This window comes from Marmota flaviventris, chromosome 1, assembly GCF_047511675.1.
Source record: "Marmota flaviventris isolate mMarFla1 chromosome 1, mMarFla1.hap1, whole genome shotgun sequence".
NCBI lineage: Eukaryota > Metazoa > Chordata > Mammalia > Rodentia > Sciuridae > Marmota > Marmota flaviventris.
The window spans coordinates 147,794,401-147,820,462 of record NC_092498.1 but is presented as its reverse complement, the minus strand read 5'-3'; the positions used below and the strand labels follow the sequence as shown (position 1 = coordinate 147,820,462).

Genomic DNA, 26,062 nt, shown 5'->3' with positions numbered 1-26,062 from the left:
TAAATATATATATATATTAAATACATATCAAAGTTTGTAGATTGAAACCAAAGCAGTATGTATGGGGAGTTTTAATATTAAATTCTTTGAATCAACCATCTAGGTTTTAACCTTAAGAAAGTGCTAAGAAGAACAAGAACATATTGGAGCCAGGAAAACCAGATGGAGGAAATGATAGAGAAAAGCATCAATCAATGAAATTGCAGCCTCCTTAGTTTCCTATTTTCATCAGGGCAGCATGCTGGCTAGTAAGTGGATGGACCTGGACTATCCCGCTAAGTGAAATGAACCAATCTCAAAAGATCAAAGGTTGAGCGTTTTTGCTGATATGTGGAAGCTAAACCACAATAAGGGGTCAGGGGAAGAAGAGAAGTTCAGTACTTTAGACAAAAGTGAAAGAAGGGAAGGGAGTGGGGTTGGAATAGGAAAGACAGTGGAATGACCCTGACATAATTTCCTATGTCCATATATAAAAATACCTAAACGAATCCTACCGTTGTGTACATCTACAAGAATGGGGTCCTAATTAGAAGAAGGTATAAATATGCATGTATAATTTTATCAAAAGATTGTACTGTCATGTATAACTTAAAAAAATAAAGAAATAGGAAAATGGTAAAAGGAGAATCAATGAAGCCAGTTACTGATACTTTCAGAAGAATCACAAAAATTGACAGACCTCTGGCTATGCTGATTGAGAAAGATTATTACTAGAGATTTAAGAGGGCTGGGGAGGAAGCCCAGTGATAGAGCACTTGTCCAGCATGTGTGGAGCCCTGGGTTCCATCCCTAAAAAAAATAATAATTAAAAAGGAAATGTGAGGAACAACTATATCCTTAAATTTGATGATTTAGATGAACAGTCAAGTTCCTTGTAACCCAAAACCATCAAAAAGCTCAATCCATGTAAGAAGCTCAATCCATATAAAAATTTTGAACATACTCATTAAATAATAAAAAAGCATCCCTAATAAAAGTTAGGGATGGGCATGGTAATTGCTCTGTATTGATCATTGCCCAATGCATACATGATCAAAGCATCACATTGCACCTCTTAAATATGTACAAATACCATGTCAATAAAAAAATATATATATATAAACTCACACTTGGAGTTAAAATCTTGCCCATAAAGGCCCAGCTGTTTCTGATTCCCCCTCTTCCCTCTTCTCTCTTTCTGGTTCTTTTTAGGCAGTACTAGAAGTTGAACCCAGGGCTTTGCACATTCTAGACAAGTGCTCTACCAACTGAGCTACACCCCCAGTCCTCCCCTTATCTTTCTGGATCGGGTACTCCCTCTCCTTCCCCTCTGTCAAGCCATTTTTTTCTCCCCATTTCCTGCCAAGAAGAGCCCCCCACTGACTGGCAGGACCGAGCTGCACCCAGCACCATGAGTGAGATGTGTTGCTTACAGGGGACGCCATCACAGGACTGGACTCAGGGAGGCCAAGCCTTTATCCAGGAATCCATAGAGGTGACTGAATCCTTTTGAAGAACATCTGGACAGTCACACTATTCAGAGAGACCCTGAAAACAGTGCAAGAATCAGAAGAAAGAAAAAAAAAAACTGCTGGAAAAACAAGTTTATACCTAAGACTCCAAGTAAGGAAGAAACTGAGAAGGGGGGGGGGGTGGAGATACCAGTTTGCATCAGGAAACAACAGAAGTGGACATTCAGTCATGATCTTGTCTGGAGAAGGGGTGGATCTAACTCTAAGCGTTGGGCGCAGCCTGCCATTGTGGAGAAGTCCCTCAGATGACCTCACCTCCCTGAATGCTATTAAACTGCCTATTTGGGGATGGACCACGATGTTGACCAAACTGGGAAAGCAGTTCCCATCCACAAAGCCAGTAACATACAAATCCCTGATCAGAGGGTCTCAGAACATATAAAGGATGAGAAGAAGAACACAGAGACCTGCGGAGAGATTCATTCTCAAGAAAGATGGTACCCGGGTGGGCTGAGATGATAATGAAGGTAGCCAGAACTGGTGTCTAAATGACATCAGGCAAGGGCTGAGCTGCACCTCAAGCAGCCACTGGAGCACAGTAGACACGGGAACTCAGGTCCCTGGAGCCACCACCTTGGAGCAGCATCGACTCTGATGGTTCTGTCATTGTCACCAGAAGCTGCAGTGGAATCTCTATCCTCACCCAGGTGACAGCATTGGTAAGCAGTCAAGGTGGTAGTGCAGGAATGACCTCCAGGCCAGCGTGGCACCAGGTGCCCCAGAAGCATGCAGCCTGGTTGCCTCTGCCCAGTCTATCTGGTGCCTTCTCCCTCGTGTTTTTCCATCCAGGCCTCTCAGTAAGTCATCTTGGAATAATCTCATGATCTCACAGGCAGATGGCCTCAGCAACCTCCCTAGATAAGTGAGCCTTAGCCACCAAGGTGCGATTGAAGCAGCCCACCCACTTACCCTTGGCTCTGTCCCAACCCCTACTATCTCCCAGCATCCTCAGCAGACAAGCTTCATTGTGGCTCCTGCAAGAAAGCTCCTCCCACTTCTGCCTCTTCTGCCTCTCGCCTTGCACCACCTGTTGCAGTCCGTGAAGTCCCCTGCCTGAACAGGTCTGGGTTTCTTGCTGTCCCCCTGGATAGTATCCTAACCCCAACCAGCAATTTCAACCTCTTCCTCACATTCGCTCAGTAGTCTACTGCCCCCAAAGCGAGGAAGAGCTGCCTTGGCCATCCTGGTAGCTGCTTAGTGGCCCATGAGGCCTAGAGTGGATTAACCCCGGCGTGATTGGGGATGACATTGTGAGTCCTGCTCAGCAACCCAAGGGGCAGCATGGGAGCAGGCAGATGAGGCTTGTGGTTTGTATTCATCAGCACCTTCTTCCTAAGGTCCATCCTAGTGGGTGATGACACAATATGTGGTCCAGATGCCTTTCCAGCAACCCATGCTGGTCTCTGAGAGCCAGTCTATGCAAGAAGGCCTCTGGGAAGTGGCTGTACCCGTGTGGCCCAGCAGGGTCCTCCAGCTCAGCAGAATGGTGTGAGCCGTTCTGTGGGGTTTCTGTGACCTCCCTGCTTTGAGCAGCCCCAGGATGCCTCAGTCTCCCCTCTCTCTCTGTGGTCCCTTACAGATGTCAGAGCTCAGATACTCAAGAGTACCACCCTCTGGACCAGGCGTGCTGGTCATGGAGCCAAACATCTCTAATGGACCCTAGACTCCTCCAGAACCGTGGTCTACTGGGCTCACTGGAAATATCACAGCATGGACTAGTGGGGTCAGACACCTGGAGGCCTGTATCATCCTGACGGGAGCCCCCAGGCCAGCGCTCAAATGAGTGGCACCCCTGTCATACCTCCTAGCCAGTCTCTAGTACCCTTTCCTTGATCAGCCTCAGCGGCCTCAGCACAGGACTCAGTCCCTTCCTGTTCTCACACAGTCTCCCCACCTCGGGGTCCAGCACAGGATGGTGGGCACTACTCTCTTTTGGGCCAGCCCATCTGCCCTCCGTTGCTCCAAGGTCAGTGGACTTACCATGGACAGAGTGAGTTGGATCATGGAAACCGGAATAAGAGACAAACATACAATTCTGCCTCCAGTGACCTGGGGATGGCAGGTGTTGCCCTGAGGTGGGTGCTGGAGGTGACTGATCTCCACGAGGCACCTCCCTTACTGAGCTGGACACACTTCACTCAGTTCCCCAGGTCTGGTACCACGATCCAGTGACTCCAGGATGCTGGGGTGGAGGTGGGGGTTGCTGAGAACCCGCGGTCACTCAGATAGATGTTCCTGCTTCTTTGTACACTACTGTGGCCATGTCCCCCTCCCCCCAGCTCCACGTTTCCCTTCACCTCAACAACTCCATGAATAACTTCAAAGTTCAAGTGATCCCCAAAGAACAAAGGTCTGAGGATCCTAGAGCCAGCCACCTCCCTTGAAGAGGAGCGGGCAGAGGTTCAGACAGGGTAGAGAAGGCCTGGGGATCGTGGCTGACCAAGGCGAAGAGTCGTACGTTGGAGATGCCACGCTGGAGCCCAAGGCATGAGGGACGGAGAGAGACAGATTCTCACACTGGCACTCGACTCTCCACCCTCCTGCTGCCAGGGTCCCCATTTTCCCCTGACTTGTCCTCTTCTCCCATCTTTAATCTCTTCTCCCACCATGAAATTTCTTTCTCATTTTCTGGTGTGGTAGAATTGGGAGGGTCCCGCAATCTCCTAGGCTCTTATTTCTCAACAGTCCAAGCTTTTTCCTTTGTTGTAGTCTTTAAATTTTGTTTTTCTTAATTCTTTCTCCCTCCCTCCATCTTGGCCCCCCAGACCTCACAGAGTCAAACCCTACCTCGGATGCACTCTACATTGTTTTCTGTTTATTTGGGAGATTATTGGGGGAAAGGTTGAATTTTTGCTTTTAAATATTTTTTTTAAAAATCTGTCACTGGGAGGAAGAAGATCTGGCTGGCTTTGTGAATCACACCAAACATTCAAGGAATGATCACTACTAATTCTACCAAACTCTTCCATAAAACAGAAGACTTCCCAAATCAAGTGCAAAGTCAGAAAAAAACAAAACATGAAAACAGACCACATGGACATACCCTTATGAACATAGGCACAAAAATCCTAAATAAGTAAAATCAAATCTAACAAAATTTAGAAGTGCAATTAGGACTTATCCCAGAAATGCAAGAGTTATTCAACATCCATTCAAAAAGAATCCATCAGGAGCCTGAGGCAGGAGGATCATGAGTTCAAACCCAGCCTCAGCTACTTAGCGAGGCCTAAGCAACTCAGCAAGACCCTGTCTTCAAATAAAAAAATATTTAAAAAGGGCTTGGGATGTGGCTCAGTGGTTAAGTGCCCCTTGATCTAGGGCTGTTCCTCTGATTGGGACTCAAAGGGGACTATTTCTGGGGCTGGCGGGGCTCCAAGAAGGCAGCCACATTACTGGCAGGGGCTGCGGCAGGGCCAGGCAGGTCCTCGGTGTCCAGCACTGTTGCCCCCAAAGCCCGAGAGCTCACACCTCCCAGCCATTGCCTTTCACCTGCCCCGTGGAGAAGGGAGATGAGCATGTTGAGCTCGAAGAGCACTGAGAAGCGAGGCCGGGCAGGCAGCCTCCAAGGGAGCCTTGCTCAGTGCTCATCTCAGAGAGAGCTCAGGTCCAACCAAAGGGAAGAAAAACAGGGGCTCTGCCAAGGCCCGGAAAACCACCACGGTTCTGGGAGGAAGGAAGCCCAGGGGCAGACCCATGGACCCGAGAGGGCACTACGCAGGAGTCCTTCCAGGAGGGGCAGGGACCGTGCAGCGTCCCCTCTCTCCAGGAGCAGTTTCCTTCTGGGACTGGACTGCTTGGCTCCTCTTGTACTGCCCACCTCTTATCCCAGATGCACAGACATGGCCCCCGGCCAGACACCTGTGCCCTCGCCACCATGGGACACAGCCCAGCAGCTGCTCCAGGGCCTCTGTGGATCCAGTGGGGAGCGATTTTCCTCCAGCTTCTGTTCCCAGCCATGTCTGTCTGTCTGTCTGTCTCCCTCTCACATCCTGTGCCTGCTGCATCCCCATTCCCTTGGTGGGGGACATTGCTGTCTGGGCTATTCTCCTGTTCCCTATGGCTTCCCATACAGAGGCCTAGGAGGGCTCCTCTGGCCTTAAAAAGGGCACAAACCTGGTCTCCCTTTGCCATATGCCCCACTCTGCTGGACCGGAAGTAGGTGGAGTGGCCAATGGAGGAGAAGTGCTCAGCCCCCAGGTTGCTCCAACCAAACTCCTTCCTCAGGTGGGGCTCGTACCCACGTCTCTTGCCTCCTCGCTTCATCTGATTTGCACTTGGTTGGGTACAGGAAGGAAGGCTGGAGTTGGAGCCCCTGTCCCCTGGTCGGAGGTCCTGCACACCTGGCCTTCACCCTGGGATCTGAGTGTCTCCTTCGGTGGTGGAGATGAAGTCACCTACTTCCCAGGTAAGGCCCAGGTTCCCTGAGCAGCCCTCTAAGGCAGGCCAGGGGCCCCCTCACCCCTCACCCATCCTGCCCACTTCCACTCTAGGCTGTTCCCTTCTTCCTCAGATGGGTGCTGACAAGGGCCAGTTCTGCCCGCTCCTGCCTTTCCCACCCCTCCCCAACCGGCAAGGTCCCTCTGCTCACAGACTAGACTGCCTCTGACCAGTTGTCGTTTGGCTCAGTGTTTCATCAGTTGCTGCTGCTACCAGTCCATCCTCTCCTTAGGGAAGGCAGGCTGGGGTGCAGCAGGCTGGAGTACCTACTGCCCAGCCCCAGCAGAGGAGAGGGAGAGGGTATTGTCCATAAAGGCTGTAGGGGCCACTTTCCCCATTGTTCTTGTCTGGGAGATTTGTCCCAGCCTAGGACTCCCCCCTCTGGTTTCCTATTTTCAGTTACTTGAGTAAAAAAATATCCTTTTATTAAAAAAAAAAAATCCAACTTTAATTGTGGTAGCAAACTACTCACGAAAAGATGTCCGAGTCCGAATCCTTGGAATCTGTTAGAATGTTGCCTAACTTTGGAAGGTTGCAGATGGAACTAGTCACCTGCCCTTAAAATAGGGACACTGTCCTGGATTATCCAAATGGCATGAATGTGAACACCGGTGAGTGGAAGTGGAAGGCAGAAGGAGAGTCACTGTCAGGGTGACAGAATGTGAGACTGGTCAGTGGGTCCTTGCTGGCTTTGAGGAAGAGCAAGGCCCCTGAGAAGCTGGAGAGGACAAGGACCCGGATTTTCTTGTAGCGCCCCCAGGAATGCAGCCTCACCAGCACCTTGACTTTAGCTCCTCCAGATCCGTGTCAGACCTGTAACTTTGTAAGATACTACATGGACACCAGTTGAAGGTGACAGGTTTGCAGGCATGGTTACACCAGGTATGGGACTCTGATAAAACAGCACTCCATCACAGAAACAGACTTAAGTAAAATCATGGTCATTTCAATAGAGGCAGAGAAAGCATTTGGCAAAAATTTTGGCATCTACTCATGATAAAAAACTTTTGAGAATTAAAAAGGACCTTGTCAACCTGTGAAAGGCACAAAGAATATAGTGAACCACACGTTTAATTATAAAAAACGTATTTCCTTTTCATTGTTCAACAGTGTACAAGACTTGGTAACTGCCATCATTGTTTTAAGCAAGAATACTCCGTGGGTGACACACCAGTGAGTATAAGGAACAGAACACTTGGGCTTAAAATATCTTCCTATAGGATACTTACTACAAATGGAAATAGTAACTTCAGAAAACTTAAAGTGATCCAAGCTGTCATGACTAATGGGATACAGCAACACCATGTACTTCCTGATAGGAAGATATGGCATCACTTCTGCGCTATTTCTACCAAAAATACAAAGCATGGATTTAATCATAGCTCTATGATGTGTTTTTTAAAATATGATTTCCAGCCTGTCCTGTATTTTTTACATTTGTATAACCTTTATTAAAATATAATTTTTGTTAATCTCTTACCATTTTTATTTCCCCCCTTTTTGTTGGTGCGTTACAATTGTACGTACTGATTTGTTGTTCCATGTTCTTCCCTGCATGCAATGCCAACAATATAATAAGGCTAATACCACTTCTCATCACTTTTGTCCCATCTATTCTCCTTGTGGGAACAACTATGTCCAGCAAATTTCTAGAAATAAAAAAAATGAGAGATTCCCTCTTTATATTCTACATTTCCTATCTTTTCATTTCATGGCTTTAGTTTCTTCTGATCCGCCTACCATTTCATGAGTTCTCTTAAGCTGTGTCAAACGTGCTGCTACAGCCATCCTCTGAGTTATTCTAGATACTGTTTTTTAGTCTTAGAATTGGCAAGTTCTTTTCCACAATTTCCTTGAGATTCCTTTTAATTTTACCTCTCGTGTTATTCTGGGTTGATAACTTGTGTCATTTTAGCCCCTACAATTCCATTTACATTGTTTCTGATTTCCCTCTTATATCCAGTTATTTTTCATATTATATATGGAAAATATAAGAGACTGGTGTTAAAGATGTTATCCTGCAGAGAGACTTTGCCTCTGGTGGATGTCTGTGGGGTATTAGCAGTCTGGTTTCTGTTCCTGGATGGTCTTATCTACTTCACGATTCCCCTAGGGTATAGGCCACAGTATTTTAAACCAAAGATTGTATAAGTCACCAATAACCAACTCTCCGTGCAACATATACCCGCACGTCTATCAAAATAAATCCAACTTTTCAATTGCCTACTGTGGACTTTGGGTATAAAAAATACCATTTTTCCAGATTTCCTTCTAAATATTGGTACAGTTTGCTTTGCTATCTCTTTGAACATATGATTTGTCCAGCTTTTTCATCAGTGCTCAGGGAAATAGCTGACATACAGCTTCCCCTCAATATCTATGGGAGATTGGATCCAAGATCTCCCAGGACACAAAAATTTGCAGATGCTCAGTCTTATATAAAAGTGTTAATTTGCATATAACCTTTTCTTCGTATATTTTACCTCCAGATTACAAATACCAAATACAGTGTAAATAAACAATTATATTGGATTATTTTGGTTCTACTGACAAAGAATTCTTAAGTCTGTTCATGTTCTGTACAGAGGATGCCTTCCCCGCCCCCCCCCCCCCCACTTATTTTCAGTCTGAGGTTGTCTGAACCACAGATGCAGAACTCAGATCTGGGGTGCCAACTGTATGTTATTCACTATTGCCAGAATTAGGAAGTGCATTTTCTCCTAAGTTATTATTGTATTGCTACACAGGATGCATTCCTGATAGGCCTTTAATTTGCACTCTCCAGCCCCTTCTCAACAATGTAAAACAGACATTGATGTGTATGACACATTTACAGAAATTTTTATAAGCCTTTGGAATGGTAAGATTTCCTTTTTGCACATACTGAATACCCAACTTCCTTCACCTAATGCTCCCCCCTGCCAATACTAGGGATTTGAAGTCAGAGGGGCTCTACTATTGAGCTACATCCCCAGCCCTTTTATATTTTTATGACAAGATCTCATTAAATTTCCTAGGCTGGCCTCAAATTTGCAATCCTCCTTGGGCTCCAGAGTAACTGGGCATATACCAGCATGCCCAACTTGCATTTCACACAGTTTTATAAAAGACTAATAGGCTAGTGAAATGAGATATGCCCCAGTTTCAGTAATATTTCCATTCATCTTAGAAAAGCAACAATTTAATCAGAACATATTAAGGTACTCAATGACTTTAATCTGAATAGCTTTATTGATATCATTTTAAGTTTAATAGCATTAGGAATGACATTTGTATATATGCAAACTTTTTCCTATAAATTAATAGCAGTGTTCTACTCTTTCTTTCCAAATTAATCTTTTAGATTTCTAGAAACAACATAAACCAAATTCTAACTTCAAAAAAAGAACATTTGCCTTAGCCCTTGTTTAATTATGGGCCTATCTCCTCTATCATGGTTGGCTGTGTATCTCACTAGAATTTCACCTATATTACAAAAAATTTTCTTAAATAATTATTTTTAATAAGACAGGCACAAATCGCAAAACAAAATCAATTGCCATATAATTAAAGCAAGTTATTTCCTAGCATACCTTCTGTTATATTTGAAACTAATCTCTGCCCACCCTGCCTTGCCCAAGTACCATTGTGTTTAAAGGAGTACGAGAAAATAAAGTTCTCATACATTTGTTTTCCTGAGTCTATTCAAAGAATCCTGTTAAGTGGAAAGAGTAACCTGTGTGGTTCCCGAGAAAGCATGTGCCCTCATAGGTAAGGTTAAACAACAGATTGAAAACTCTGATGATGGTGCAGTTAATATGGCATCACACTGGGACAGCAAGCAAAAGAAAGGCTAAGAGATGTTAATATCCTTTGTGGTAGAAGTGGCAAAAGCTGTCCATGTTCCCAAATTGCCAATTTAAATCACCAGGTTCTCTATTACCTCTCCAAATAGACATCTGTTCAAAGATATAATCCATAGATGACTAATGCCCCCTTCTTTTCAATTATCAGCACACCACTTGGAACGCACAGTGTTTGGGCACATTTAATTACTTAAGCTTTGCAACATTTGAAAGGGAAATTGCAAGACAATCCTCTGTCAGTTCTTTGCAGGCTGGAAAGGCAGCCTTGGGTCAAGTCAGGGGTAGTATTTTAAGCAGAAAGCACCACCGATTTGGACCCATCAATCTGTCAACATAAATTCAACTTCTCTCTCAATTGTCTCCTGTGGAATTTGTGGTTTAATAAGCAATCCCAAATACCAGAGTTAATATTTCTAAATTTCTTTCTGCTAGATATTGGTTTGGTTTTCTTCTTTGCCATCTCTGATGCTGTTCAACATTCTCCCATGTGCAATAAAAAATGATTACAATTTAGCTATGAATCTATTTCAGATATCCAGCTTCAAAAAAATTTTTTTTAATGTACGAATTGTGGTTTTCAATATCACATCTTCTGCAGCTCAAAGGTAATAGAGAGAGTTAGCTAGTAAGCTACTTGGCTGATCGTGAAGACTCTGGCCCACAAGGTAAGCCAGTTTATGGGCATAGTGGCAAGGAGCAGGAACTCGGATGATGCCCTTTAGTAGAAAGAAAAAAAAATATTTTTTTTACTTTACACTCAAATGGACATTTACTATCTCTAAGTTTACATTGTCATAGATATCAATTCAGAGGTTGAAAAGTTGCTCAGTTTTAAACAACACATTTTACAGATTTGAAGGGAAATCACAATAAAATACTCACTGGCAAATTGTAGTACATGTGGCACAGTTTGTAAGTTAAACGCTGGACTGTATCCGGGTCCAAGCAGACGGTGTCATAGATAACATTATAATGAGTGGGAGTCACAGTACCAACTGTAGAAGATTGACTTACAATGTAAAAGTCATACCTGCAATTACAGAACACGGGGGTCTCTGCTTATTTTAGAGTAGAATATGATAACCCTAGTATCAGATGAAAATATTTCATTTACTAATTTACAGAAATCTGTTCTATAGACAGAGTTTCCTTTCAATTTAGAAGCCTGTCTAACTAACAATGATTTGATAAAGCAAGTCCATAAAGGACCATTAAGTTCAGGTAGATAATAACTTTCCTGAGATGGAGACTTGAAATATAGGTACTGATGCCCAGGAAAAGAAACAGAATTGGCACATTGGGTGGCAACAGGTAATTAGATGCAGAAATTTAAAGATGAGGCTTCTTGGGCCGGGGATACAGGCTTCTGTAAATGACACAACTGGCAAGGTTAATCTATTTCCATTTGTTGTAAATACTGAATTTTATTTTTATGTGTACAGTCCTATGTAATGCTTTATTATACTTTTGCCTTTTGAATTAGTTCTTTCCTGTATTAGACTATATTGATCAATGTTTCTGCCCTTCCTTAATGTAATTTCATTTCTTCCCTCTATTCATATGTTTTATTTCCCATTCCAATTTCATATAACTCAATTATGGAAATGAAACATCTACATCTAAAGTTAACCAGAAGCTCTTGTTTTCCCCAGTAACTGAGAACCTTAAAATGTTTTAATTAAATATGATTATAGTTTTATAGATCTACTATTTAAAAAAACACACACAGACATCCATAAGAATGGAACTCTACGATGTTTTAATATACCTAGCAGTTATTCATTACTTATGAAGTCAAGGCTTTCAGCGGCTGGGTAGATCTGCTCATGTGGACACCATATGTTTACCTAAGCATGTTTGTATTTTAGGTACGCTTGTTGATAGCTTAGGGGGCTATCAAATTCTAGTTTGATATTTTGGAGGCAGTTTGAAGATACAATATCACTATTGTTTCTATTACTGGTACTGAATAATTATTGTTTATAAATATAAATAATAGTATTCTTCTGACTGCTTTTAAAATTTCTTATTCTTGCTGTTCTTAAATTTCAACTAAATGGAGACTCATTTTTATTGTTGCTCAGATTTTATTATTTTCAAACATGAAGATTCAGAATCTCAGTCTGTCTTTGCTTATTACTTCTACCCATGTTTTTCCTGTAGAACCTTCTATTTGATATACAGCAAGTCTTATTTTGCCTCAATTTCCTGAGCATTTCTTTCTTAGCTTCCATATTTTAAGGCTCACTACTGCATCATGGATACTTAATGTATTTTCTAATTAACCATTTTCTTTCCAGGTAAACTTCACTTTGATACTTCCTCCAATTTCTTTATTTTTGTAAAGTTTATCATTGTTAACTATCCAAGTCCAAATTGACCTTTTAATTCAACATTTCTTAGTTACTTTTCTTATGACTTTTATTCCATGACTTCATTCCATCTTCCCTTTTAAGCATACTTTACTATGGAATTATTGCAATCATTTCATTGTCTAAAAGTTTTGGATGTCTGATCCTGTTGTCATTTTGTCTGCTGATTCTCCCTCATGGTGGGTTGCTTCCTTATATGAAAAGAATTCATAAGTGACTGCTCCGATTTATTGCAGATGTTCATGGATAATAGAGCTGACAATATAAAAGGATAATAGAGCTGACAATATAAAACTATTTTATGGCTTATCCAATATTACTTTATAATGCATTATTTGTCCATGTTCTTACAGGATAAGTGTCATAAGAGAAACTTTTTTTTTATATTGCCCCCTTTAAAAGCATCAAGACATTTTTAAAAGCTGAAAACCTCTTCAGGTTATTACTTAAATAGACATTCTCATAGGGCATATTTCATATTTGATTTGTGACAACTCCCAGCTGTCAAACACAATTTGCTATTCTTTAAAAAAATTTTTTTAGTTGTAGATGGACACAATACCTTTATTTCATTTATTCATTTTTATGTGCTGCTGAGGCTCAAACCCAGTGCCTCATGCATGCTAGGCAAGCGCTCTACCACTGAGCCCCAGCCCATTTACGACTTTAAATGAAGGCATTTTAGGCCACAATAAAATTACTTTTATTTTGCCACAGACAAAAAATACTTAAGAAACAACCATAAGACCAATCACAATTTCTAAATCCAAATGAAGAGTTCCTGGCCAAGTGTGAAAAAATATATAGATCAAATTAGTTGTCAAGCATGAGAAAATGCTTCTAAGGTGAAGTTACTGGGATGAAGGGATTTTGCCAAGGTGAACTGAGAACGTTATAGATGCAGATATAAAAGGAAAACCCTCTTACCATTGCTCCCTGGTTACCATCATGTCAACAACAGTTCCTGGAGCTGGATTTCCAAGTCTTCGATTGTGTTTAAGAAAAAACCTGGTGTTTATTCGTTTCTTCACCACAATGAAAGTTAACTTGATACTTGAAAAATTAGGATAAATTAGGATGTTTACTCAATCTCATCTCAGAAGCATTCAGGGTGCTAGAACCTCACACGCTTAGGACCTATTTAAAAGCCTGTGGACAGCAGCCCCCCTCCATACAGCCCAGTTTAAACACTTGGTTGCATGTACCCAAGTGGGGCAGTAGAAGAGGAGGAGTCTCTTTAGAGCCACCCACATCCTAGGTGAAGGGACCCTTCCTCTGAACCTCAGAACCAGTCCTGCTGTCTCTGCTGGGCAGCAGGCCCCCCAATCAGAAGAGGCTGCGGACACAGCTAGGAGGGAGCCCCAGCACAGAGACTTAAAAACTCCAGGATCAAAGGAGTGACATCTGAGAGCCATGGACCAAGTGCTCATGGACATCTGTGAATCTGTAAGGCAGATGAGCACTCCACACAGTGCTCCATGAAGGGAAACAGGCTGCCACCACACTCTGCACCCTGACTCCGTGTGAACCACAAAGTCAAAGGGCTGGGGCTGTTAACTGCCCACCCAGCCACTGAAGCCCACTGTGTGAATCAAGCCCCTTTTTTTCCTCTTCACATGTCCCTTAGATTTTTTTTTTTCCTTCCCGAGAACAGCTTTTTCTTACATTATCTGAACTGGACAATTTATGTACTCACCTATATGGGCACTCATTTTCTAAGTAGCTCACGAGCTCAGATATTTCATGGTCAAGCAAGGCCTGAAGCTGACCATCTCCCACTCCATCCCGATAGACCACAATAGATTCTGGTGCATATGGTACATTTCTAAGCCAGGAATTCAAGGCACCTGAAAGGAACCCAGAAACATGTAAGCACACCTCAACTTGGGACAAACTGGCCTCTGCTCTTTTTGACAATGTCAGGGTTCACCTTTCAACACTGTAGCTTTCAGGACAGTTTCGCTCACAGACTCCAACTTCAGAATAGTCCAGGGGTTCTCAATAACAAGTACCATTGAAATTTGAGTGGTATGGGTGTGGGTGGTCATGTCATACACAATGGGGTGTTTTGCAGCATTTCTGGTCTCTACCTGCTGGACTACATGCCAGCAAACCATCATCCCAGTGTGGCAACAAAAAACTGTTTTCAGTCATGAATGACTGGTCTCTGGGGGCACTATCTCCACTTGTGAAGAACTACTGATGTAGAACGATGGTACACCAACCCCAAGGCTGACCTTGCAAACAGTTCTTCAGTCCATCCACAAGCTCCTCTCCTGGTGCCTGGAAGATACATTGAGAGTACCACCTATTTTCAGAAAAAAAAAAGAATTAACTGGAATCTTAGAATTTCATCATTTGGATTCTGAGTTAAACTATGACAAGAATATATACATGTGTATATATGCGGGCGCGCGCGCTCACACACACACACACACCCCAGTAGCCAAAGGATCCAATTAAGGATCAATCCCTTCACATATCTACAATGATCAAGTATTAGTCTCTTTTGATATCTTAGGCATCTTATAAGGGTTTTTGAATACACACAAACAAGAACTGTTAAAATTATTATGAATTACTCATTTTGGGGCTGAGGTTGTGGCTCAGTTGTACAGCACTTGCCCAGCAATTGTGAGGCACTGGGTTTGATCCTCAGCACCACCTAAAAATAAAGGTATTATGCCCATCTGCAACTAAAAAATCATTTTAAAACATTACTCATGTTGTCCACATACATGACTACTCTAGTTTCATCTGCTGGGGAATGTGACCAAGTGAAAACTCTTCTCCTGGAGATTTCTGCTTTGGGGGTCAATGTCTTAGGCAAAGGGCTCACCCATAATAATAATCTGAGGAAGCAATTTGATTTGCAAGACTGACAGCTATTATGACAACTTCAACATGTCCAGTAAAATCAAAATGGCTGGGCACTGTGGTGTACACCTGTAATCCAAGTGGCTCAGGAGGCTGAGGTAGGAGGATCATGGGTATAAAGCCATCTTAGCAAAAGCGAGGTGCTAAGTAACTCAGTGAGACCCTGTCTCTAAATAAAATACAAAATAGGGCTGAGGATGCGACTCAGTGGCTGTGATCAACCCCTGTTACCACCCACCCACAAAAAAATTCATAAAATGTCTCAAGTTGCTATCTCTTTACTGTTTACTTCATGAAGGAGCTCACCTGACCACCTGACATTATGTGCTCTACTTATTTGTCTGCCTCTTTATTAACCTCCATGAGTTACCATCAGCATTTGGTTCTCCGTTTTCCCTGCTGTACTGCCAGTATTTAAATCTAGAAATTACTTCAGAATGTCCACTGAGTGACACTGTCTTCCCATTATCGCAACATTTTCTAATTCAAAGAAAAAGCAGTATAAAATGTTACTGTGTGGAAATAGAGAATCACTGGGGGAAATGATGTCATCTGTGGAAATGAGGATGGATTTTCTCTAAAAAACACTCTGAAATCATCCTCTAGTGGGCCACAAACATCAATCATGGGGGCAGGGGTAATCTGAGGGCCACATATCATGTAATACACAAGGGCTACAAACTCATTTTAAGGTGTGGTGTGTTTTCTACTCTAAGGATGGGGGGGGGAAATGGCTCCAGAAGAAAAGGGGTGTTGTGGAAATACAGATGCACATCTTCTTTTGTGGGTACATTACATAGAAAGGCCTGAAGAAGCCAAGATTCTATACCTCCAGGCCTCTGGTTGGAAGATGGGGGGGGGGGGGGCGCATGTGGAAAGGAATGTGCACGATCTCTAAGAGGCTAGACTGGCCTGCAACTGACAGCCAGCAAAGCATCGGGACCTCTGTGCTAGCACCACTAGGAAATGGCCTCTGCCACACCCACGAGAGCCTGAAGAGGAGAATGTGGCTCGGCTGAGATTTTAATTTCTATCTCATGATTTCAGAGTCTCACCCAAAGAACTAAATATAAGCAGTTATTGTCATCTGCTACTTTTTGCTCTGTCAGATGAAAAACAAACAAAAAAACCCCCCACGAACTCAACCATTCATGCAAAATATTTTGGGAGCATAATTTTGCCAGAAAATTGGGACAGCTCATGGCTAAGAACTACTCGTCCGAACTCCCAATAAGTATGAGTCAGGTCGCCTCTTTGGTTGGGTGCACAGACAGCTACCAATCAAATGTCTACCAAAGCTTACTCACTTGGTTAATTCCTCATCGGTGCTTGCCACAAATCCTGCAATTGACTTCTGACGACTTACAATATCGTGGAAACAATCAATACCGACGAACATTGTCTTTTTCAACTTTTTTTTAATAAAAAAAGTAAATTTAGAACAGAATATGAACAAAACTTAATGGTTAGATTAAAAAACAGACTCTTAAATTTCACTATTCACAAATAAAAGAGAAGGTAATGAAATCCTACATACTCCTGTCTCCACCTTCCAGAGGGCTCCTCCCATCTTGCAATTCATCTGCTGGGCAATCTTTACGACCATGGTTTTTAATGTCCAGGTTTTAGTCAGGGTATGTGCCACCACACACTGGCTTGGAATTGGAGATTTAACACACAAGTATTTTTTTATTTCATCATACCTGTTTTTCCTATCATCAGGCAATATGCAAACCACCTTAAAAGCAAGCAGACATGAAACTCTTTAAGACAGTAATGATAAGAGAAATGAAAGCCATTTCAAGGCAGAACACTAACTAGAGTCTACTAAGTGACTAAGTCTAAGGAAGTAGAGAGTGTAGAATCACATCACAAGGAAAAGGCTGCAGAATTGGCAAACTGGGAAGTGTGCATCCAATGCTTAAGCTTTAAAAATCCTTTGTTCCATTGACTCGATTTCCAAGAATTTAGGGTGAAGTTAACAAGGATGGGTTGAAAGTGTCCACAGAAGGATACCAGGATCAGGAAAGCCACCATTTGCAGGATGATCTTTATAGATAGGGTACTTGCTAGGTACTCTACTTGTCCCAGTTCATTTAAATCAACATCCTGTGCTTCCTGATATCATGGATTGAGAAAAACCCACTACCACATCTATGGTATTTTGCAAGAATGCATGACTTGAATCTAATTATGAGGAAATGAGCAAATCCAAATTGAGAGAGATTAGACAAATGGATTAGTCAGTGGATTAGACAAATATTTTTCTGTCTTACAACTAAAATCCTAAAATGCAGGCATAAGATTTTGTGTATGTATTTATGCATGTTTCACAGGTGTACCTGGTATGTGTTCAACATGACTAATCATCAGGGAAATGCAGATCAAAGTCATATGAGGCATCACCTCACTCCATTGAGGATGACTGTGATCAAAGGTGTGGAGTAGGGCACCCTTGCACTCTGCCAGTGGGAATGTCAACTAGTACAGTCTATCATTGGAGACAGAGGGGAAGTTCCATGAAAACTAAAAGCAGAACTGCCCTTTGGTCCAATGATCCCATGCTAGGTATATATGTAAAGGAAACAAGTTCATGAAAGAAGTATCTGTGCTCCTATGCTTACTCAGCACTATTCACAATAGCCAAGATATGGCATCAACTAACATGTCCAAGAGATGAATGGTCAAAGAAAGTAGTATATATAAACATAGTGAATGCTACTCACTATAAAGAGGGAAATCTGGTCATTTGTGATACCACGGATGAACCTGGAGGATATTAAATGAAATAAGCCAGGTACAGAAACAAAAAGCATCATATAAACTTAACTTGTGTGTGTAATCTAAAAATGTTGATCTCAGAAGTGGAAAGTAGGACAGTGTTTACCACAGGTGGGGTTGGTTACCAAGAATGGGGAGCCTGTAGGGGTGTTGGTCAAATAACACATAATTATAGTTAGGTAGAAGGAATGAGTTCCAGAAATCTAGCAGGCAGCACGTTGACTGTAGTTAATGGTGTATATAATATTCTTGAAAAAACTGTCACGAGAGTAGATATTAAGTGTTCTCACCATCAACACAACTATTAGGTAATGCATGTTAATTAGCTAGAATTAACCATTCCACAATGGAAACATACTTTAAAACATGTGGTATCCAATAAATATATATCTCTATTTATTGATTTACCTCTTTTTCTGAAGAGCTAAGACATTTCATTTGAAAATGGATATTGGCTCAGAAAAGGTGTTTGCCTCCCAAGATTCCCTATAGCAATTAAAAAAAGAAAGTCTAGGCTTCATATAAAAGGAAGAAAAACATACTGGCCTCATGATTAAGAAAGCCTCCCTGGTCAAAGATCATCCTGAGGGAAGGAGGAGGATGCAAGATGAATTAAGGAAAAGAATTCAAGGAAGGGAGAAAGATGGGATATTTCTGTAGTAACTCAGACACCAGGTAATGACAACTTGGTCTAAAACAATGGATGGAAGAAACATTGAACAAGAGGAAGGACTCGAGCTAGAAGAAATACTATACTAAATAAACATTTACTTAGATCATAACTGGAGATGAAAATCATGATGATTTTTATAACCCATTTACATTAAATTTATATGTCATATCACTTTATAAAATAATTCCAAATTCAAAAGCCTGAGAAGGGGCTAGGATTGTGGCTTAGCGGTAGAGCGCTCGCCTAGCACGTGCAAGGCCCTGGGTTTGATCTTCAGCACCCCATAAAAATAAAATGAAGATATTGTGTCCAACTACAACTAAAAAATAAATATTTTAACAAAATAATTGAAAACTAGAAAAATGTAAATGTCCAAGTATAAGACTATTAAAAAAAAGCCTGAGAACATTAGCAAAAGGAATAGCTAAGCCCTGATAGTGCACATTCAGCTACACTCTAGAGATACATTGGCAGTTGTTGGTTAGTTTAGGGGAACATGGGCAGCCTTCTAAATGTTAAAGTACATGTAAATGCAGATTTAGAACTAAAGAACACACACCAACTAGACACTTACCATTTCTGGGCCATCTTTGATAAGCGTCTTTAAAATGTCTATGTAACTAGAGATAGTGTTACCAGGTACTTCTCTCCTAGAAAATAAACATATCATCAATCCTCCAGTGGAAATGAATAGTGAAACACAACAAATATTTCATGCAATGAATAAAAATAAGCCATGATAAAAATGTCAAGATTTCCATTTTAGTTGTTTTTCAAACTAATTTGTAGGTCTGGTTTCCTTTGTAATGAGCTGGGATGTCACCATTTGGTCATCAGAAGTAAAAAGCTAAATAGACTGAAAAAAAAAAAATCATTCTAGGATCCCTAAGAGAGGTGAGGACACAGGGCAAATGACTGCCCCCAAGGAAAAAACACAGGTGATCCCAAGAGTCAGGGCTTGCCCGAGAGGCTCAGAGCAAACAGGCCCAAGACAAAGCAGAGACCTAAATTGTCATTGACAATTTATTGAAATTGGTGGATGCTCAGTGTGGACAACTGGGGAAAATTAAAAAAACTGCAGGTGTACCCAGGCCCAGGGAGGACCCTGTAATTTGGAAGACTCACTTCTAGGAGATCAACCAGGTTCTCTAAAATATCAGAAAAATCCCCTGGTGATTCCAAAAGAGGAGGGGAAGAAGAATCCTTCTGAAATATTTTAGAAAACTCTTCTTCCCAGCAAGGCTGGCCTGCAGGGAAAACCAGTTACCAGAGCCTGATCTTTTGGGGAATTATCAGCTAATCTGCATGAGATAAGGGAAATAGCAACTCTAGCACACTCTAGCCATCTGGTCCTGCCTGACCAAGGAGAGAAGAACTTAAGCACCTGTGAAATTCACAATCCACAGGCTCAACCTCACCACAGAATGACACCTCATTATAGGAGTCTAGTTTCCCTTTAACTTACTACCACATGACCATTTACAGCACACACTGACCCAAAGCATCATATCCAGCCATCAAGGAAAAATTACAAGGCACACCAAAATGCAAAAGCACAATCAAGAGAGAGACAGCAAACATCAGACAAAACTCTCAGATCAGAAATTGAGCACAATTTTTCATAACTAAAAGGATTGATTAAAAAAAAACTTAAAAATCAGATGTGTCCCCAACATAAAACTCCTTTAACATTTTACTCAAAGTTTCTTACTAATGTGATTATAGAAGAAAGTCAAAGCAATAAACCTCTTTTTGTAGATGATATCTGTGAAGAAAATCTGAATCAACAAAATCCTGAAATGAATAAGAGGTTACAGTAAGGTTTCAGGATACAAGGCTTAATATATAAGAGCTAAATGCTTTTTTAAAAAAAATACCAGCAACAAAAGTAGAATTTTAAATGAAAAAACAATATTCACACCTCAAAATGAAATACTTAGGTATAAATCTAACAAAATATGCCTAAAACCTACGTAAGGGAAACTAAAATCCCAATAAATAAATAAATAAATAATAAAATGGAACAGTATTCCATGTTCATAGACTCAACTTATAGTTGATGCAATGCTAATCAAAAATCAGTGAATAATTTTGTGAATATTGGCAAACTAATTTTTAAAACTTATGAGAAGCAAAAGACCCACTATAACCAACACATTTTTTTTCTCTTTCCACATTTTTTTTTTAAATTGGAGCATCACAGCTAACCAATACAATATTGAAAAAGAACAAAGGTGGAGGAATGACCTATCCAACATCAAGACTTAATAGAAACCTACAGTAATGAAGACAGTGTGTGGTTCTGGGGACGGCGTAGACAAATTGGTCAATGGAAATTATATAGCCAGAAATAGACTCAGGTCAATAATCAGACAGAGGAACAAAACCAACACAATAAGGAATCTTTTCAACAGATGATCCTGGAACAAATAGACATCCATGTGCCAGAAAGAAAATCAGTCTAGACACAGACCTTACACCCTTCCCAAAACTAATGCAAAAATGGATCACAGACCTAAATGTACAACCTCAAAATTAAAAACTCCTAAAGTTTTATAGGAGAAAATTTCCATGACCTTGGTTATGACAACAACTTGATACAACATCAAGGGCAAAATTCATGAAAAAAAAGAAATAGATTAGTAAGACTTCATTAAAATTAAAAACTTGTGCCTTGTGAAGGAAACTGTCAGAGATGAGAAGACAAGCCACAGATTAAAACAAAATATTTGCAAAAGACATCTAACTAAGAGCTGTTATCTCAAATATACCAAGCACTCTTACAATTCACCAATAAGAAAACAAGCTGATTTTAAAATGAGCCAAACATATAAGACCTCACCAAGGAAGATAAATATGGAAAGATCTAACAAATAAGCATGTGAAAAAATGCTCCATATTATGCTATTGAGAAAATGCAAATATAAACAACTTAGAGTCAATGTCACCCTAGAATCACCTGATCCCAGAACACCTGTAACATCAAATGCTGGTGAGAAATTGGAGCAGTAGGAACTCTGATCATTGCCAAGGGGAATGCAAAAGGTACAGACACTTTGGAAAACAGTTGGTGCTTTGTTAAAAACACTTTTTTTATGATATGATCCAGTAATTGTGTTTCCTGGTATCTATCCAAAGTTGTTAAACACTTGTGTCCACACAAAAACTGGCACATAAATATTTAGAGCAGCTTTATGCATAATTGTCAAACCTTGGAAGAAAACAAGATGTCCTTCAGTAGGGGAATGAAAAAAAACTGTGGTACATCTAGACAACATAATAACATTTAGCACTAAAAAGACATGAGCTATCAAACCATAAAAAGAAGAACTTTAAGTACATTATTACTAACTGAAAGAAGCTAATCTGAAAAATTTACATACTATATGCTTCAACTGTATGAAATTCTGGAAAAGTGAGAACTATGGACATAGTGAAAAAAAATTAGTTGAGACTACTCTGCTTGGTATTGTAATGGTGGATACATGTCACATACATTTGTCCAAATCCATAGAATGAATTTCATTCTTGATTTTGTACAATGTAAACTATAGATTGAGCAATTGTAATGGATTAATATAGGTTTATTAATATAGTTTCAATTATTTTAAATGCACTGCTTTAGTGGGAGATATTGATAATGGAGGAGGTAGGGAGTACATGGGAAGTCTCCATACATTCTCCATTTTTCTGTGAACCCAAAATTGCTACAAAAAGATTAAACCATTTAAAAATAAGTTCAATTTTTAGAAACATGATTGGGACCTTGGTTCTTTTTAAAAACTTTAAGTTGTAGATGGATACAATACCTTTATTTCATCTATATATTTTTATGTGGTGCTGAGGATCAAACCCAGTGCCCCATACATGCAAGACAAGCACTAACAATGAACCACAACCCCAGCCCCTTGTTGTTCTTTTTTTTGTACTGGGGATTGAACCCAGGGGCATTAAACCCCTGAGCCACAGGCCCAGCCCTTTTTATATTTTATTTAGAGACAGGATCTTGCTAAGTTGCTCAGAGGCTCACTAAGTTTCTGAGGCCGACTTTGAACTTGTGAGTCTCCTGCCTCAGCTTCCTGACCACAAGGATTACATGCGGTGCCACTGCATCCAGTGGGACCTAGTTCTCAACAGTCCCCATCCAGAACTGGAGACTATCATGCTAAGTGAAATAAGCCAATCCCCCAAACCAAAAGCTGAATGTTCTCTCTGCTTTGTGGCCCAAACAAAGGAGGCTGGGGAGGGGAATAACAATAACCCATTGGATTAGACAAAAGCAAACAAAGGGGTGGGTGGGGAAAGACAGTACAATTTCATCAGTCCTCACTTTGCTAGCCTTGTATTTGTATACATGACCAGTGTAACTTCACCTCGTGTACAACCACAAGAGTAGGATCCTAAATAGAATAAGTTAAACTCTATGTATGTATATTCTGCCAAAATACATTCTCCTGTCATGTATAAGTAAACAAATTTAAAAAGTATTCCCCATCCATTCACACCAAGTTGCTCATTCCCATGTCTTCCTCAACATGTATCCTAACAGCCACAAAGCATGTCACAAAAGTCTGTTCTAGTGTTTGTTGACTATAAGAAATTAACATTTACTTATAGGGTTTCAGAGTTTTGATAAAGAAAATGATTCCTCCCAGTTGATATCTCAGAGACTCTACTTTCAGATTGTTAACAACCGATTTCTAAATTGGAAATTGCCACTCTACTTACATTTTTGCTTTTTCTAATGTAATGCCCATGGCAGGGGTGACCGAGTTTAGATTCTCCTCTAAGATCTTGGCCTCAGAAACACAGTTCCTAGTATGAAGTATCACCCAATGTTTCAGTGACATCCTAAGTAAGGATGTACTTTTTGATCCTTTTAACCAGTCTGCTGGTGGATCAGCCTCAAACTAGAAAAGAATGATAAGACATAAATCATTTTTTTTCGACATCAACATTATCCAAGGGCATTTCCATTGTATACCTGTGCGATTTCTATTGAAATCTCTCAATTCTTAGCTTAAATAATGTGTGGATCACATATTTAAGATCTAGATTAGCAGAACTTGGATTCTATCTTGGGTGTCGTGAAGTTTTAGTTGAGAGTTCATTAGACTAAGATGATTCCAGGATCTCAGTTTCCTCAGAGGTACGTGGAGACCTAATGTAAAAAGTAAAATGAAACTAGGAAATTTACCAACCAGAAACTGCCAACCAACATCTATGTAGGGTCTTTCGACTCCAGTCAAATATATCGTTTTCATTGTACTTCTACATCAGCCTGTGGCAGCTCACTGCCCACACTGCTGCCATGAAACTCTGAACCTCTTCTGGTTCCGAGTGCTGCCGGATTCATTAATCCTTCTTTGCTCTAATACTGTTAAAACTTCAGTCTTTTCCTTTATTACAGGTTCCTCTGCATCATTCCGATTCTATGTATCTGGTCCTTAAGAATATACTTGGAAGATCAGTCTTCCAACTGCCAGGAGCAAATGTCCACAGATTTAGATAAAGAGATGAAAGAGCTCACTATAGCCAAGTGCTTCACACATATCCTTATGCAGTGTTTGCCTGTCATCTCACTGAAAGAATAGGTATACTGAGAAGAGCAACAGGCATAGCTATAAACATGACTGAATTGGTTCCTTTGTGTATTACTCTATTTGACTCCACCATGACATGCAAATCCTGACAATTCATCTTACCGAATCTTTATGTTGGAAGATTCTTTCTTCTTTCAAAGTTCTTCCTGAGATAGACAAAAAGTCTGGGTCAAGCACAAAACTCCAGCGACTAAGTTCTCTTTGTGCATTCTGGTCTCTGAAAATATAAATATTCCCATTGTGATCAGATCAAGGAAAATAAGCAATGGCAATTAGAGATATGCAAATCAGGACCATTTTCCTTGAATCCATTACTGCCTGTTCTCAGGGTTGAAATATTGAAATTCAGCAGTGGAGGTGTTTCTGTTCATGGTGGGAGTTGTTGAGATTTTAGAAACTGGAAAACATCACGATTTGGATATCCATTATTCAGCCTTCCTGCTGCAGGATGCCTGACTGTCTGGGAACACCCGTCAATCACTAAGATAAGCCCCCCGAGATCAGCTTCCTAAGAGGAAGGGCTTTGGGCAGAGAATTCCCTCTTTCTTCTCACTGAGCCACTCTTTGAATAAAGTCATTTGCCTTGCCTCAACTCCTTAGCTGTCAACTTAATTGGTCAAGCAAGGGGCAAGCAGCTGGAACTTAACAATATTGCAGATAGAACTGTGAAATAATCTTGCCCCTGGACTCACATTTCCATAGGCAATTTAGAGCCTCTTTCATTATTCCTGTATCTTGGTCCTCTAACATTGCCCAATCAGAAAAACTGGAATTGCTCCCCCTCTCCCCCAAAGAATAGCATTTTTTTCTGCAATAGTCATTTTTTAATAGAACAATCTGAGATGTCAAGGGATATATACACAGAGCTCAAACTCAGTGCACACGACACTCAAGCACAAGCACAGTCAGAAAATTAGCACTTACACTTGTAGAGAGTCCCTGAACTCCTTCAATACTCTTGACCTGTTCATGGGACCTGGTCTCATTTTTGCAGACAATTCTCTCATTATTGAAGATCCTCTTTGTATGGTACCTGTTAGACCTTTTAAAAAAGATTAAAATACAGCTACACAAGCAAGAATAAATTTATATTAGAGAAGACCGAGGTAGTGGAGGTAGAGGGAACCACACCTGACCAACTTAGGGGTTGCAATTCTGGGTCATAGGCTTCTGCAAAAAGACTATTTCTACATCATAATTCAATCAGTGACTTTTTCTCTGGTATTAAAAATTCAGAGACTGAACTGGGCAAGTGCTCGACCACTGAGCTACATCCCTACCCTTTTTGTTTTTAGGGAGGGTTTCACTAAGTTGCCTCAACGCCTCAGATTTGCCACCCTCCTGCCTTGGCCTGTGCTGCTGGGATCATAGGTGCGCACCACGGCACCAGCTGAATCTGACTTTTAAAGACTTGGGTTGTCTTCCACAGAGACTCCATCAGTCAGCATTACCTGTCAGGTAGCACAGCTGAGGGACCAGACGTATAGGTGAACGTGGCATGAGCCTCCGGCCCTTTTTCCATCTTCCTTGGCTGACCAAGAGTGGCTGTTTGAAGTCAGTGATATATTCATTGTATTTCTGCTCAAGAGAAGCAAGGAAGACGGGTGTGACTATCAGAAAAAAACAGAAAACCTGACATAAAGAGATACAAAAGCACGTGTTTTTGATCACATGGTGCCTGGAGGTGTGCTGGTGATTACTTTTCCCTTAGCTGTTAAGAAAGCATGAAGAGGACTTTTTAAGTTTTCTTAATGTTGATGTCCCAGGGACCACGTCGCTATGGTTCCTATAAGCAGACGTGGCAGAGAGAGTCGGGCTCCCACAAAGCATCACATTGAGGTCACTGTTCTCTTCTCTGCCCTTATACACAGCGATGGCTGAGAGACTTAGGAGTATACAGTGATCACTGACCTTGCCTTGAAAACTCCTAATGCACACCAAGAACTTTTAAGACGACTCACAC

General features: G+C 41.1%; 1 protein-coding gene and 2 pseudogenes across 1 annotated transcript in view; 2 read left to right on the top strand and 1 right to left on the bottom strand.

Moving 5' to 3' along the window:
• Window positions 1–238: 238 nt before the first annotated feature.
• On the top strand, window positions 239–2,701 carry LOC114079368 (R3H domain-containing protein 2 pseudogene; annotated as a pseudogene).
• Window positions 2,702–2,753: 52 nt separating this feature from the next.
• LOC139701330 (R3H domain-containing protein 2 pseudogene) lies at window positions 2,754–3,926 on the top strand (annotated as a pseudogene).
• Window positions 3,927–10,376: 6,450 nt separating this feature from the next.
• The window catches only part of LOC139706026 (piwi-like protein 3), a 79,910-nt gene continuing 64,224 nt past the window's right edge, over window positions 10,377–26,062 (bottom strand). The window contains 11 exon segments of the mRNA XM_071613303.1: window positions 10,377–10,509; window positions 10,676–10,823; window positions 13,093–13,218; window positions 13,862–14,012; window positions 14,403–14,473; window positions 16,350–16,453; window positions 16,580–16,780; window positions 19,071–19,146; window positions 23,225–23,406; window positions 24,202–24,245; window positions 25,551–25,677. Of these exon segments, the coding sequence (XP_071469404.1) occupies window positions 10,393–10,509; window positions 10,676–10,823; window positions 13,093–13,218; window positions 13,862–14,012; window positions 14,403–14,473; window positions 16,350–16,453; window positions 16,580–16,780; window positions 19,071–19,146; window positions 23,225–23,406; window positions 24,202–24,245; window positions 25,551–25,677 (1,347 nt within the window). The 3' untranslated portion in view covers window positions 10,377–10,392.